At 41.4% G+C, this 14,764-nt stretch overlaps 1 protein-coding gene across 1 annotated transcript; it reads right to left on the reverse strand.

The window, feature by feature from the left end:
* Positions 1-3,753: 3,753 nt before the first annotated feature.
* On the reverse strand, positions 3,754-13,987 carry LOC311059608 (kelch-like protein 23; the record flags this gene model as incomplete). The annotated part of the gene is made up of 9 exons (XM_084077612.1): positions 3,754-4,097; positions 5,336-5,482; positions 7,777-7,965; positions 9,060-9,215; positions 9,857-9,973; positions 10,905-11,067; positions 12,711-12,854; positions 13,569-13,760; positions 13,856-13,987. The coding sequence occupies 9 exons, from the start codon at positions 13,985-13,987 to the stop codon at positions 3,754-3,756; spliced, it is 1,584 nt and encodes a 527-aa protein (XP_083933738.1).
* Positions 13,988-14,764: the final 777 nt, after the last annotated feature.

Consider the following 14,764-nt stretch of genomic DNA (forward strand, 5'->3'; position numbering starts at 1 on the left):
TCGTTTTTGCTCCTTGCTCCAGTGCATGCCTCTTTATGATTGCAACAGGTCATGGTACTACTGGAACCAAAAGACGACACAGCTTGCCCTGATGTGACATACACAGCTTTGGATGGTGGCCAGTTGAACTTTTCAATCCTGGAAGTCAAAAAGGCAAACAGCTCCTTCTTGTTTGTTGGGTCTCGAAGAAAATCCATCCAATTGCCTGGTAGCTTTGTCTGGCCTGACACTTTCCTGCGAACACCTTGTCCTCTCTTTTCGTGGGTGGACTCCTTCAAACTATCTGGGATATATGTGTCTCATACAACATCCAACCGCTTGGTTTCCTGCAGCTGCTTCAGCAGATAAAAGGGATGAAAACGTCATCTGCATACTCATCAAATGCTTTTTCTTTGAAGCCAATTACAGGAAAACAGTATGGAATATCAAAAGCCTGTTGCACGGTCATTGTCACATGACTCACAAGACCATTTGTACTTAAGTTGGTGCAAAAACAGTGACATTTGTAGAATTTGTTGCGCCCCCTATGGGTGGAAGTGAAATCGCATTGGCTCTGCGTTTATTAGTGGCCCCTCAATGATCAACATTTGGGACAGATAAGATGCTCTGTTCATGATTTGTGCCATTTTTGCCAAACGGACCCTCCCACAAATTGCAGAAGCCAATCGTAGCCAATCCGAAGGGAATATGAAAAATCTGACTGATAAATCTTGATCACATGACCAAAGACAAAGAGTGTGTGCCGATTTGTGTGAGTTTTGGACCATTGCACCACCAATTTGTAGGAGTAATAGCAAAATATGTGTTTTGAAGATAACGCAAAATGGCGGAAAATCTTGAAATCGGAAATGGGCGGGACCTATATGGGAAGTTGCGTCATGATCCAAGGAGTCCAGGGAAAAAGACTTTTGATGCTATGACCTACGGTTCAAGAGTTATAGGCCAAAAAGTGAATCGGCCTGTTTTTTTTTATGGATATTGATATGGATAATTGTATGGATACTTTTCAAAATAAAGTTTGGTACCCAAGGCTAGAATCCATCAGTAGGTCCTAAAGAAGCCTCATAAAAAATGTGGCGCTTTTATCCGCTTCGTTTCAATAATGTAAAAAAATGGGGTTAAGCTCCTCCACTATTAAGAATGCTTGCCCCATTTTATAAAGCAACAGTAGAACTGTCCCTGGAAAAGTGAGTCTCAGATTCAATGGTTATACCAATGACAAAAATGCTCATTCACAATTTGTTAGACATGATTGGAAAACACGGTAAAACAGCTGGGACAGAACTCGCTGGCATTAATTCAAAGCAGGTTTGACTCTCTGGAGAGCACAACAGCAATGACCCTTGCTACACTGCTGGATCCTAGATTCAAAACAGTAGGGTTCTATAATCAAGGTGAATGCTCATCTATAATCAGAAACACACCACCATCTGACTCACCTCCAGAACAGCCATCCACATCAGCTCAACCAGCAGCACCAGCTCATGACGGAAATCCATCATCCACAGGTAAGATGTGAACCTTTGGGAATTTCTGGACAGGGATGCTTCTGAAGCAAGGTGGTCAAGGAATGCAACAGCAGATGCGACAGTGGAGGTGCAGCGATATATGACCGATCCACCGCTGGAAATAATACTAATACAAATAAAAAGAAAAGAAAAAAAGAAAACCGGCTCAGTTCAAATGCCGTAGAAAAACGTATTTTCCTCAATACAAATCTTTGCGTTACACAAGCATACCCTTCCTGTGCCATATTTCCCCCCATATATATATATATACACACACACACACACACACACACACACACACACACACACACACACACACACACACACACACACACACACACACACACACACACACACACACACACACACACACACACACGTCACTATCACTTATGATTCGAGCAATGAACCCATTTGTAAACCAATTGGTTCAAATGGTTCAGTGGTTCAAAAAAGCTTCATCACTAATATGAATCCAGCATACAAAATCAAGGAGTCAAAATCAATTTGTTACTGATGAGCTCAGCTACAGTTTTTGGACTGCTGTGTACATTTTTTTGGAACCTGCAGGGGGAGCTATAATACCAACATTCCAAGAAAGCAGGGCTGAGGGGAGCTTTTGTAAAATAGCTTCATAAATAAATACAAATATGGTGTGTCCCATAATTATCTGTGATGTATGATTATTAACCGCTTAAACCCAATATACTTTGTTTCGTGTCAAATAGGTAAAGTTTGCTTGTAAAGGTATTCACCTATTTTTAATGAATGTTTGCCTATTGTATCAGGACATAAATAGGCATTTGACATGGTATCGAACAGAATTATGGAGACATTCATTCTCTTAAATGTCCAACTACCGTAAGAGGAATGAACAGGAGCCACTGGGCTATTAATGAATCAATAACACTAAAGAAATCCATCAAAAAACGTCTTTATTGATCCCTGTGGGGAAATTAAAGTGATAGCAGCACTGCAGCAGGAACAGGATTACAACTAAATATAAATACAAAAATAAAGGTAGTAGCCTTGAGTCTGACATAGCGATCAGCACTTTGACTGACGGGGCAATACAGTGTGTAATCAATTATCAAAAAAAAAAAAAAAAAAAAAAAAATTATATATATATATATATATATATATATATATATATATATATATATATATATATATATATATATATATATATATATATATATATATATATATATATAAAATAAGTGTAAGGCATCATCTGTCAACATAATATAAACGTATCCAAGAACAAGAATATGGATTGTGGTTCTCACAAGGTGCATTTAATCAGGAACGAGGTGGAGCCAAGTTCCATAAGCATCACTGAGGTGCCAATAGTCATGGAAAAGAACACCCTCTCGTGTAATATTGCGATTATACAACAGTTACCATCAAAATAAAGAATATCAAAATGTATGGATATTGTGAGGCAGTTCGCACTCGAAATGACAACCTTTTTGCGAGCGTTATCGTGGTTATCCTGAAAATACACTGGGTCTGACAGAGACAACTTGTCCCTGTTTACTCAGGCAGTCCAGACCCATTTGGATGGCTGTGTGCTTTACAACTTTTCCCAAGCTGAATCAAACTGAATGCATGGGTGAAACATTGTTCTTATTCTTGAGGGTTAAATAAAGTCACACACCGTGTTCAAAGAACTGTGTGGATGTGCATATCCTACCTTTTTTCACTGAACTGAATCAATAGCACAACAAAAATTCAATGGCAGATTTAGCTACTATGTCTAAAACTTCCCATGCAAACCGCTAGCCTAGCCGTTTAGCATAGTGCTGCTGCAACAGTGCTGCTCTGCCAAGACTCTGATCAGCACAGCTGATATTAATGATGCAAATTTTCATTTAAGAACGGCTAGCTGTTATATTGTTATGCTCATTTAAGCACAGCTGCAGGGCCTATTTCAACCCATCAGATTGCTTTGTCGGCACTACCTGTTGTATTATGAACAATATAACTGTATAATAAATTGACAGTGAAACATTAAGAGCAATTAACCTAAGCAGGCAACTGCCGTGATACTTAGGTGTACATTCAATAGTCCAAGAGCACATGTTCCAGGGAAGAAAGGGCTCATTAATCCAAGTACTTTTCCTCTATCGAGAACAGAGATACCTACTGAGGATGATTGTTGTACAGGGAGGTTTGACACCCCACATTCCACTACAATCTACAGTATTGTCCTAGTAGAGACATCTGTCATCTTCATTGGTTTTCACCATACTTCCTGAGGCATGGTTCCACTATCACTCCTCAGCCTGAGAGAGACACATTTGAGACAGGCGGGATCCGACGCCTGCCCCACAGTTTCCCACATGTTGGTCTCTTCACAGTAGCTTTCGATGTTCTTGGGACATTGAATTCTACCGTTTACTATGTCCCGCCCTCCTACAATGTAGATCTTTCCATCCATTGCAACCATACTAGACCCGTAGCGACGATCTTGCATGGGGGCACACATGGTCCACTGGTTGGTCTTGGGGTTGTAGCACTCCATCGTGTTTTCCACGATCACATCGGGCCCCATGCCAATGTTCTCTGTATTATGATGCTGGCCACCTAGATATATAAACAATAATTAACAGGATAGTGACTGTTGTAGCCAATTTGATTGTGTTTTTTTTATGTGAAGGTGCTGTAATATTGTGAAGGTGCTGTGATATTACTGCTTGACCTGGTCATAGGGGGGGAATCAGGGTACAACTGATTTGGGGGTGTCACAGGTGCACAGCTGTAGGGATGGGGATAAAGTTTTTCAACCGTTTCTGTGTTTTCAGTTTGTTTTCACCTCTAGTGCTCTGTGTCTGTACATTTCAGAACATATTTTCCATTTGCATGTTTTGAAATGCATTCAAATGAATGTTAATTCATCCTGTATGTAGAACCTTGTTTTGTTAGATCTGTGTTGAACAATCTATTCCAGAGTAGCCTATCAGAGAAGGTGACCGGCACCATTGTTTTTGCAGTCCGCTCGCCCCCAGCGGTTCTTGTAATCTTGTATTCTTTTTTACTGAAGTTAAGGTTAGGAATAAGGTTAGGTTTAGGCATAGTTCTACTGAGGTTACTTGACCCTGTCTAGGCGGGGGGAGGAAAAAACGATTAACCTGGATTTTATGCGCTCGGGTGGCGCAGTGGTAAAGTCCCTGCACACCACCACGGAGGTTGTGGGATCGAATCCACCGTGGTGCATCCGGCTTTGTCGAGTGTCTACACAAACACATTGGCCCGTGTTCAGGGGAGGGAAGCCGGGCGGGGAGGGTGATAATGGTCATTGCATGTACGGACTGTCCTGTCAGCGGGGACTGTTGGGCGGGAGGAGTAGGACGTAGGCTCTACTCCTCCTGGTGGGGGCTCCTCACTGGCAGGTGAGTCAGTAGGATACGACAGCAGTGACAACACAGAAGTGTGTGTGGGGAGGAATTAATTGGCATAACGACTAAATTGTGGAGAAAAAGGGGTACAAAATGATTGGCTAATCTAAATTTAAGAAAAAAGAAAACAAAAAAAGAAAAAAAAATGGATTTGATTGGTTCTGGCCACAGATAAAATGTTGCATCCTAATCTCTTGCCCGGACCTCTGGTCCACTAGGGGGCGAGACAATGATGATGTATTACTAGTATAGATTGAGCTATTCAGCAGAGCATAGAGTCATTCAAATCAGCCCAACCTTTCCCAGTGGCAACATGAACATGATGAATGATTACAATCCAATCATATGTTTGTCAAACGGGCCATTCTGCATAATGACTACTTTTATGTTGATACTGCAGGCATATTTTTATGCAGTGTAAGATACCTGCAACGTAGATCTTTCCATTCAGAGTACAGACAGCTGGTCGATCACGCAGAATCTGCATAGGAGCCACATCTGTCCATACAGATGTTTCAGGGTTGTAGTTGGCTGTCGGGGGCGGGTTTGGCTTCAAAGGAGATGGAGCGTGACCTAGGGCAGAGGAGGACACAAATACAGTAAAACATTATTCAGTATCAACAGGAGAAGGGTGAATAACTTGTAACACCAAAAGCTTTGGTCCTTTTCAGTTAACTCATGATTTATACAAATAAACAAGAAATGACACAGTCATATGTATCAGCTCGCAGCAAGCTAACACCCTTGAAAAGTGCTGTCAACTCATGACTCTTACTAAAAATTACCAAAAATATATATAAACATTTTCTAGAGGGTCAATCGATGGTGGGCGGGCGGACGGTGGACTTCACAGATGTAACATGCGGACCTGCGAGGCGCACTGTTGCTTCGATCTGCCCCAGCACTGGTCAGGGGTCTGCCATCAGTATAGCCACTCTATTGCTCCGCCCCCTCTGTGTTCCTATTACAGCCATAACTCCAAGTCTCAGCATGCTAAAGGCCTAAAACTTTGCAGCCTGTGAATGATCCAAGCACCACCGAAGAAGAGTACACCCAGATATCACGTGAACACAAAAAAAAAATCTTTGCACCTTTCATCTTAAAGGATTTATAAAGGTAAATCTTTCTCTGCGTTGTTGTTTTTCTGCTCATTTTCAGAAAACAGGCCACTTTCAAACGGCCATAGCTCTGGAATGGAGGATCATGACCGGACACTTTTTTTCTCCCTCTACTACCACACCCCCGTGAGTGTAATGAGCCGATCTCCGTGAGGAAGGAGGTCACGGAGATTTTCCATGATTTTTCAAAGGCGAGGTAAAATTGCTGTTTTTGGTGGCAAGGGGACGGTAGATGATGTAAAAACTCTGGCAGTCAATGAGTTAAGCCCCACCCGCACTGGGCTTTAAACAGCCATAACTCTAGTTCCCAGCATGCAACAGGCTCCAAACTTGGTGGGTTGTCCCACATACTTCTAATTTCATCATATATGTGATTGCGCTTATCAGTGCAACATTGGACTAGAAAATCTAGTACGTATATGTGACCAAAATTGACTGGGAGACAGTCATCTAGCATTTTTTCATTTTCATGTCATATGAAAGCAGGGAATCATAGCAAAATAATGATATATTGGTTAATAAGATTGAGTGAATAGTTTTTAAACTACAGCTTATAGAACTGACGTCAAGTTAAAGCTCTTCAGTAGAGAAAAGACCAGTTGAATGGATCTCATTCAAAGATAGTAAACAGGGCTATCACTCCCATCATGCATAGCGTGATCCTATCCTTTGCTTACAGCATAGATATAGAAACCTAGATACTTAATTGACCTCTGCAGTTCATTGGAGCGACTGGTATCTCAATACAAGGCTCTTCCGCAGGGCTACTTGACTACTGGCCAATCACAGCGCATTGACTACTGGCCAATCACAGCGCGTCTAACTGACTAGTTGCTGCGCAGCTGCATCTTATGAAAAGACCCACCCCACCTGCCTCTGATTGGCCCCCTTCTGTGACGCACACGGAAGTTTCCAGCTTGCCTTGCTGAAGCGAAAGGAAGAGGAAGCACGGCCGAGATACGCACGCCTCAGAGCCGAAGGAGGCGTCTACCTTTATATGTCTATGGTTTACAGGGTTAGGGTTAGGTTCTCTTTGTTCTGTATGCTCTCTGAGACCAAGTGTTTGCCACTGCCCCCTGCTGGAACCGGCTGGTTCCAGTGACCAGGAGGACTTAACAAAGATACCTTTTCACAACAGTTTTAACAAAATATGATTGTTTTGAATTTATTTGACAGTATCATTAGACACAAGCCAACAGACCAGTGATACCTTTCAAAACGATCGGGTAGAAATATCGGATTTTACCGTGATTTCGCGATGTTTGGATGGAAACTAAGGATTTGGTTAGCAATGCTAGCAAATGCTAGCTCTAACCTTATATTTTAATACATGTTTATGCATTTATTTCATATTTACATGTTGATTTAAGCTCTGAAAATTATGTCACATACTCTGGTATGTGAAGAGTCTAACTGGGCTACAAACTCATTTTGTGTAAAAAGAAAACGTTTTTCTCCTTTCCTGAACAATGGGCACCAGCGAGATGACTGTCCTCCAGTCAAAAATTGTCACATATACACAATACAGGCATGGGTTTACCCCCTCCGCCACCCCCGCCAGCAAATCAAACCCTGATTATATTTTAGATTAAAAAAGAAAAACACAACCTCATGAAAATCAGCAGACTGGACCTGCAGGTGCATAAACCTGTTCCATTTACATACCAATAAAATACAGCAGTCCATGGAGTGCGACCACAGCAGCGGGTATATATATAGAATCCTCAGTGTCAGAATACGCTGCCACACCGACAGACTCCATGAGCTGCCAGGTGTTGGTGTTGGGGTCGTAGCGTTCCATTGAGTCTTCACTCTTCATACTCCCCCGGCGGTCGGGGGAGTGGTCACTGGGGAAGTACTTTTCCCAGAAACTCAAGCCACTCTTCTTACTCCCCTGGCCACTCACTGCAAACACATATCCATCCAGCATCAGCAGGCCTATATGGGGTTGAGCAGGGACAAAAATATAAAAATGAATAAATCTGACCATTAGAAGTGATGACCTTGGCCATATGCACTATGCAGACTCTCCTTCTGTAACCAAGGTAACTTATATAAAAGTTGAACTAAGTTAAAGACAGGGCAAAAGATTATTTTAAATTCAACTAGAGTAAAAAAAAAAAAAAACTACAAAAGATAAAATTAAATATATATTACTGTTAGGGTAGAATCAAGTACAGTGTTGCTTTTTAAATGGCAGAGAGGGCAACATTTGAAAACAAATAGTTCAACGCATTAGTTCAATGCATTAGCGCGATGAGTGTAGTCACACTCCCTTTTGTCCTTTTGACTCTTTCACTGCCAAGCAAGGACGAGTAAGCACGTCAGTTGGCACTTGGTCCACAGTGCCAAACAGTACACAAGTTTGACAAGTTTTCTCAGTGGTTTTCCACTAGATGGCGGTGTTCACCAACTTGCAAGTAACCATCTGACTTCCTCAGAGGCACAGCAGCAGAAAACCATGTGATATTAAAAAAAACCTCTCCATTTACTTCCTTGTAAAAAAGAAAGAGAAAAACTTCTTTCCTCCGATCCCGTTGGATTCTGGCGAAACCAAGCCACATTCAACTGGCCATAACCATGGAATGGATTATCGCGACCGGCCAATTTCCCCTCCGACTCCACGAGACCCCTGTGCGTGCGTGAGGCGATCACGGTAAATATTCCATGATTTTTCGTAGATTCGTAAAATCGCTCGTTTTCGCTGGCAGTGGCGTGGCTATTTTCCGAAAAACTCTGGAAGTTAAAGAGTTAATAAGGATAAAGCCTGGGATATATACTGTACGAGTTGCCAAAAAAACTAATTGTTAGGCTAAATTAAGTGCAAATAGCAGGACTTAGTAGCAAGCTCTGCCTGTCTGTTCGTGCTCTACAGTGTGCATTCATGGGCTTTACACACAATGCTCATGCTTTTTTTTTTTTTTTTAAGGAACTGATATTGTCTTGTATAGATATTCTGTAGTAAATACAAAGTAGTACAAATTCGAATGTTATTCCTCATCTTACCGCACATATAAGTTTGAAAATCTTACTGAATCTGCTGCGTGACTTATTCAAGGGAGCCATGCTCGACCAGGAGTTATGGTGAAAATCATAGCGCCACATCTCCTTATTGTCTTTTTCTTCTTCTTCTTCATCATCTGAATCATCATCATTGATTACTCCTCCTGCCAAATACAAAGAGGAGCCTATGGTGGAAGAAGAGCAGAATTAAAACAATGAGTTACGGCATTATTGTTAAAGAAATAAAGATTTGAATACAAAACTTTCAATGTCTTCATGTGTGTTTCTCCATCTTCTACTGAATATTATAGTGGTGGTTCACTTATCAAGACTAGGAATTCACCAAAATAGTTCCAGTGTGTTGTGACAACACAAACACATCCAATTCGGAGTACTGAATGACAGCGCTATTGATAAATGTAGCGATGCTAGCTAGCCAACCTATGATACTGCAGAAAGTGGTTCTATTTGTGATGGCTTGATACATGAACCATCACTGTAACTACCCTTAGTACTCCTCTCTCCTTGTATCCCTTACTTGTGACCTTTGTGATAGATGATATGTTACACATATACTGTATATGAATACCGCTCACCATTGTTTTGTTTTTTTGCATTCTGCTTAAGTTAACTATTTACCCTGTTTGTTCACTAGGGTTCATGACATTTACTCAGACTTATACTTGCTCTGGATAATAACATCTGCTAAATGCCTAAATTGTACGCTTCAAGAACACCAACTGACTTTCCACCGCAACAATTCAGAGGTAAAACAGGGTAGGATACATTACAGGCCCCAAATTCATTGACTGATGGTCATCCTCACCTGAAGCAACCACAGCATATCCCCATAGTCCAAACTCTGGCACCTGTCCCAGAGTTTTCCACTGATTGGTCAGGGGATCAAAGCTCTCAACCTTCTTTCTTCCCACCGTCACAATCACTTCAACAGGTGGGGGACAAGAAGCAGGGGAGACAGAGGATTTAATAATTAAGGAAAAAAACAAATAGATTTAATAAAAAGAGACAATCTCACAGGCATGTGGCTAATACAAGTGGTTAATACAACATAAACACAGCGCCAGACCTGTGCATGAGCCCTGCTCGTCACAGTAGTCTTTACAGCAGTGAAATGCTATGAAAGCCTAAATTAGCATTTAGCAATCACTGAATTAATCCAAGAGATAATTGGCATACATTTTGACATCTATAAAAAGGGCAAAAAATACAAATTAAAGGGAGACTAGGTAACGTTCAGTCTAAATGAAAAAGAAATATATATATATTTATTTTGCATTTTTTCCAGGTATCAACCACTATATAATTATGCAGGTGTGTTTTCCGGCAGAAAGACACATCCCTCTGGCTCTATTTTGGTTTTGTTCCACTTTATGTTGACATTCCACTGTTTATATTGACATTCATCCCTTTGCAGGGACTGAAAAGTCTGTGGGGGGAGAGGGGGGGCTCGGCCGGAGCCCTTAATTGATCCCTTTGAACTTCAAAGGGGTTGTGCATTGAGTTGATTGATAGGGCCATAAAAGTGTCAACCTCGTTAGTGCTCTCTCTAATCAATGAATGCATCAAAGACAGCAATCACTTCTTTACCTGTCAGAAAGGGGGGGGGGGGGTGTACAAACACAGATCTGCGAAGTTACCTAGTATCCCTTTAAAGCTTGAATTGATAAATCTAAATGACGAAATCACAATGAAATAACCATTATGGAGCCTGTATAGAAAACTGAAATCATATCTTTATTGCTAGGTATGTATGCACATTGGAGGAATTTGTCTCGGCACAAACACGAACAACCTTGATGTCTTTTTTGCACCATCATCGGTGTCAACCAGCATGCATGTGTTCAGCAGGGTACCTGCTGTCCTGCGTGGGCGTGCTGTGTTACTGTAGGGCCGCTCCCCCTTGGCCTCAGCGATGAACCTCTGGCAGCCCTGGTGTTCTTTCACCACATCCAGACACTCAACCACAGTGTGGAGGTAGGAGGGACTGATGAGAGGCAGACGGATTTGCTCCAACACCTTAAAGAACACATAGAACACTCATTATTTACTGGTCCAACTGGATATTAGGGGAACAATAATGATTGGCAAATTAACGCATTTATACATTGCCTTTCTACTTTCTAGTCTTTCCGACAATTCAGAACAATATACTGTTTTTGATTGAATATTTTAATAGGCAGAAATATAAAAACAGCACAAGTACAGTTAAACACTTTGTCTAAAAGGATACACCAAAAAAGTCCTTGCGGTATTGTTTCTATTGGAGTCCTAGCCTAGGTATTCAATTCATCAACATATAAAATAGCACCAAAACATTCAATATCATCACACTGTCCTTCACCCATTCACACACACACCAATGGTTGAAGAAATCATGCAACACAGCGACCTGCTCATTAGGAGCATACAGGGGTTCAGTGTCTTGCTCAATAACACTTTGACACAGAGCCAGTAGGAGCCAGGGATCGAACATGGAACCTTCGGATTCCAAGGCGGCCGCTCTGACTCCTCCTGAGGCACCGCCGCCCCGCATCATCATACATCATATACAGCATTTAGATGCCAAGCATGTACAGGTACAGGAGACATATCAATAGGAAGAAACTACAGGGTCCCCACACATTTTTAGCAATGAATTTCCAAAACTTTTCCAAAACTTTTCCAGAATATTTAGCCCAATTTCCAGGCCTATATAACAATCATTCGGCGCAATAATGTGTCTCTTACTCCTATGTAGAATGCCCAAAGATAGGCAGTGTAGCAAAAATAAAGTTTGAGACATACATTAGGCTGCCGTCACACAGCCCATTCGGCGAAAAACTACTTATGTTACATATTTCGTGTAATATTATTCATGTTTATGAAAATGTTTTGTTTTAACAAAATCAATAGCCAAAAACAATGCATAGCCAAATATTTTTCCAGGACCCTTGATAAATTCCAGGACCTTTGATGATGTTTGATCAATTTCAAACCTTTTCCAGTACTGGATTTTTTTAAATTTTATTTCAAAATATTTCCAGGAATTTCATGACCGTGGGGACCCTGAAACTAAGAAAGGACAGACCTTTACAAAGCTCTGCCTGTGGGTAGGACACTTGTTATAACCACATGAAAGACTACCAGCAAGTACCATACTATAGATACCAAGCATTAGGGATGTGCCGATACACTCATTTCACGAAACGATACGATATTGGGCTCACAACTTCGATACGCACTTTTTTATTATGAAAATATATGGGGGAGAAAAAAAGCAAATGTGAAAACAAATAATTCTGTTTTTGCATTATTCAGACATGCGAACTTGTAGCTTTTCAGCTACAATAACCGTTTTGAATCCAAATAGGGCAATAGCGTGACACCTGACCCGAAAAAAAACAACATGTTGTCACCCTTTTCACCTCGGGGCTGTTTGCATGCCTGATTATTATTATTGTAAAAAAAAAAAAGTTGAAAACATTTTTTTCCCCCCAAAACGATACATATCGTCACGAAAACGTATGCCGATATATCGCGGGACGATATATCGGCACACCCCTACCAAGCATGTATTGGACAGCGAATCTGGCAACTACCTTGCACTGAGAAGTCCCCAGACGTACCAATAGGCAGAGGCCTCTGGTCATCTGGCAAGGTGAGACTAAGATATGACTGACCTTTTCAAAGCTCTGCCTGTGGGTAGGACACTTGTTCAACCACAACATGGCGGCCTCAAACACCATGTCCTCCTTGGGTACACTGAGATGGTCACTGGCAAGAATCTCGGTCACTCTTTCCACAGAGAGAGAGAGGAACTCTTCCTATTGGTAGAAAGAAATACATTAAATTAGCTGATATGGAGACCCATATTTCATACTGAAGTAAACGTTTTCTCCTCTGAAGTGCTCAATGGTGATAGATGGTTTGTTTAGTGAAATGGCCATGTAAATGGAGCTTATTAAGATATATCCAATCACTGACTGACTAGGGATCGACCAATTCAGGTTTTTCATGAACGATACGCTACCGATTAGTAGTGATCAAAGAGGCCGATAGCCGATATTTACAACCGGAAAAAAAAAACATGAATTAAAAAAATATATATATTTATCAACTCGAAAAAACGTTTTATACTGTAAATATAGCATCTACATTTAACAGCATTTCTTATAAACTGAACTGAAATTTGAAATAATAAAGAACATGGATCCTGAAATGTTGCATTATAATTAGCTCCCACTTGTAGCAGCATTTCTTATGAACTGAATTATACATAAAACATCACAAAACAGTTCCCCAAAGGTTTTAAAATAATAATAAAAAACCTTTTCTTTTCTCCCCCGATTTCGATTTTTTTTTTTATCATCAATATCGGTGTCGATATTCGTCCTTTTTGATTATCGGTCGACCCCTAGTTTCTAGCCAGGGCTAGGTCAGTTGTGATGGTGACAGGTAGAGTAATAGTATTAAGCAAAAGGGAAAAGGTCCAAAACAGACAAACAACTTGGTTAATCTATGATCTCTCAATCACTGACCTGCTGGTAGATGACGCTGAAGTTGTCCAGAATGTAATCCATGCTGTGTTCCTCCAACATTTCACAGGAGTAGTCTTCAGCACAGCAGTAAAACTCTACACAGTTATTTACATCTATGTGAGTCTTCATGTAGTCACAGCAGGCCTCTCGAACAGCCGTGACATCCAACAAGTCTGATGCAGCTAGCAGGGCCTAGACCAGATGAACAAAATGACTTTATTAAGTACTGATGTTATGTAGGATAAACATGGATACAATGAATAATGTTTATGGTGATCCTACATTACCTGCACATTTGCAAGGGAGATGGATAACACTGCAGTGTAGGCGTAGTTCACCAACAATCCAATCACCTGAGGTTCCACTCCACTCATGGTCACCTTTTCATCTGTAGACTCCTTCATACCAGATGTAAACATGGCCTGTGCAGGTTGGAAAGGTGAATGGTTAGCTTGGAGTGCTCATGGTTTAGGCCTTTCTTATTTTGCATTGTTAATTGATTCATTCATTGGATATAGGCATAGTTGGATCAGGATGTCTAACCACAACCCTTAAAGGGCCACTTCACCCGCTGTCTTGTGTTGCCAGTAGTGGTAGATTCCTACCTAGACAACTGCCACCTAAATGGTAACGGGAGTTGGTTGGGCTTGACGTGCCGGGACAGCTTGTACACAACCTTAAGCCTGTCTGGTCTCATGTGGTGTGAGTCTGTAATCCATTACCCGGAAGACTTTAGGTTTAGGGGAGAGGAGTAACAAACCAACTCCACCCCTTTCCAATGCCCAGTGGTTTGACATAGGGCTAGCAACCCTATTCTGTAAAAACTACATATGCTACGGAAACGGCAACAAAATAACAAGCCAGTTTTAGGAAAGGAAAGACCATGACTTTGCGGTTGACCTAGCTAGCCCTTCTGACACACACACACACACTAGGGATGGGCAATATTATCGATATCGCGATATATCGCGATATTTTATTTCGCGATATAGCCAGCAATAACAGGCTATACCGCCTGTTATTGCTGTTCATTCCGACAGCCACCACCACCCAGACCTTCTCTGCCCGATCCTGCCTACATCAACGGATGCATCGTTTATTATTACTGCACACTCTGGAGTGCTGTGTCGACCTGCCTCTACCTGGATCACTGCGACCAGTCTACTCTGCCTAGCCGTCTGCGAGCCTGACAGCTG

This window comes from Gymnoscopelus microlampas, assembly GCF_963454915.1.
Source record: "Gymnoscopelus microlampas genome assembly, chromosome: 14".
In the NCBI taxonomy this organism is placed as follows: Eukaryota; Metazoa; Chordata; class Actinopteri; order Myctophiformes; family Myctophidae; genus Gymnoscopelus; species Gymnoscopelus microlampas.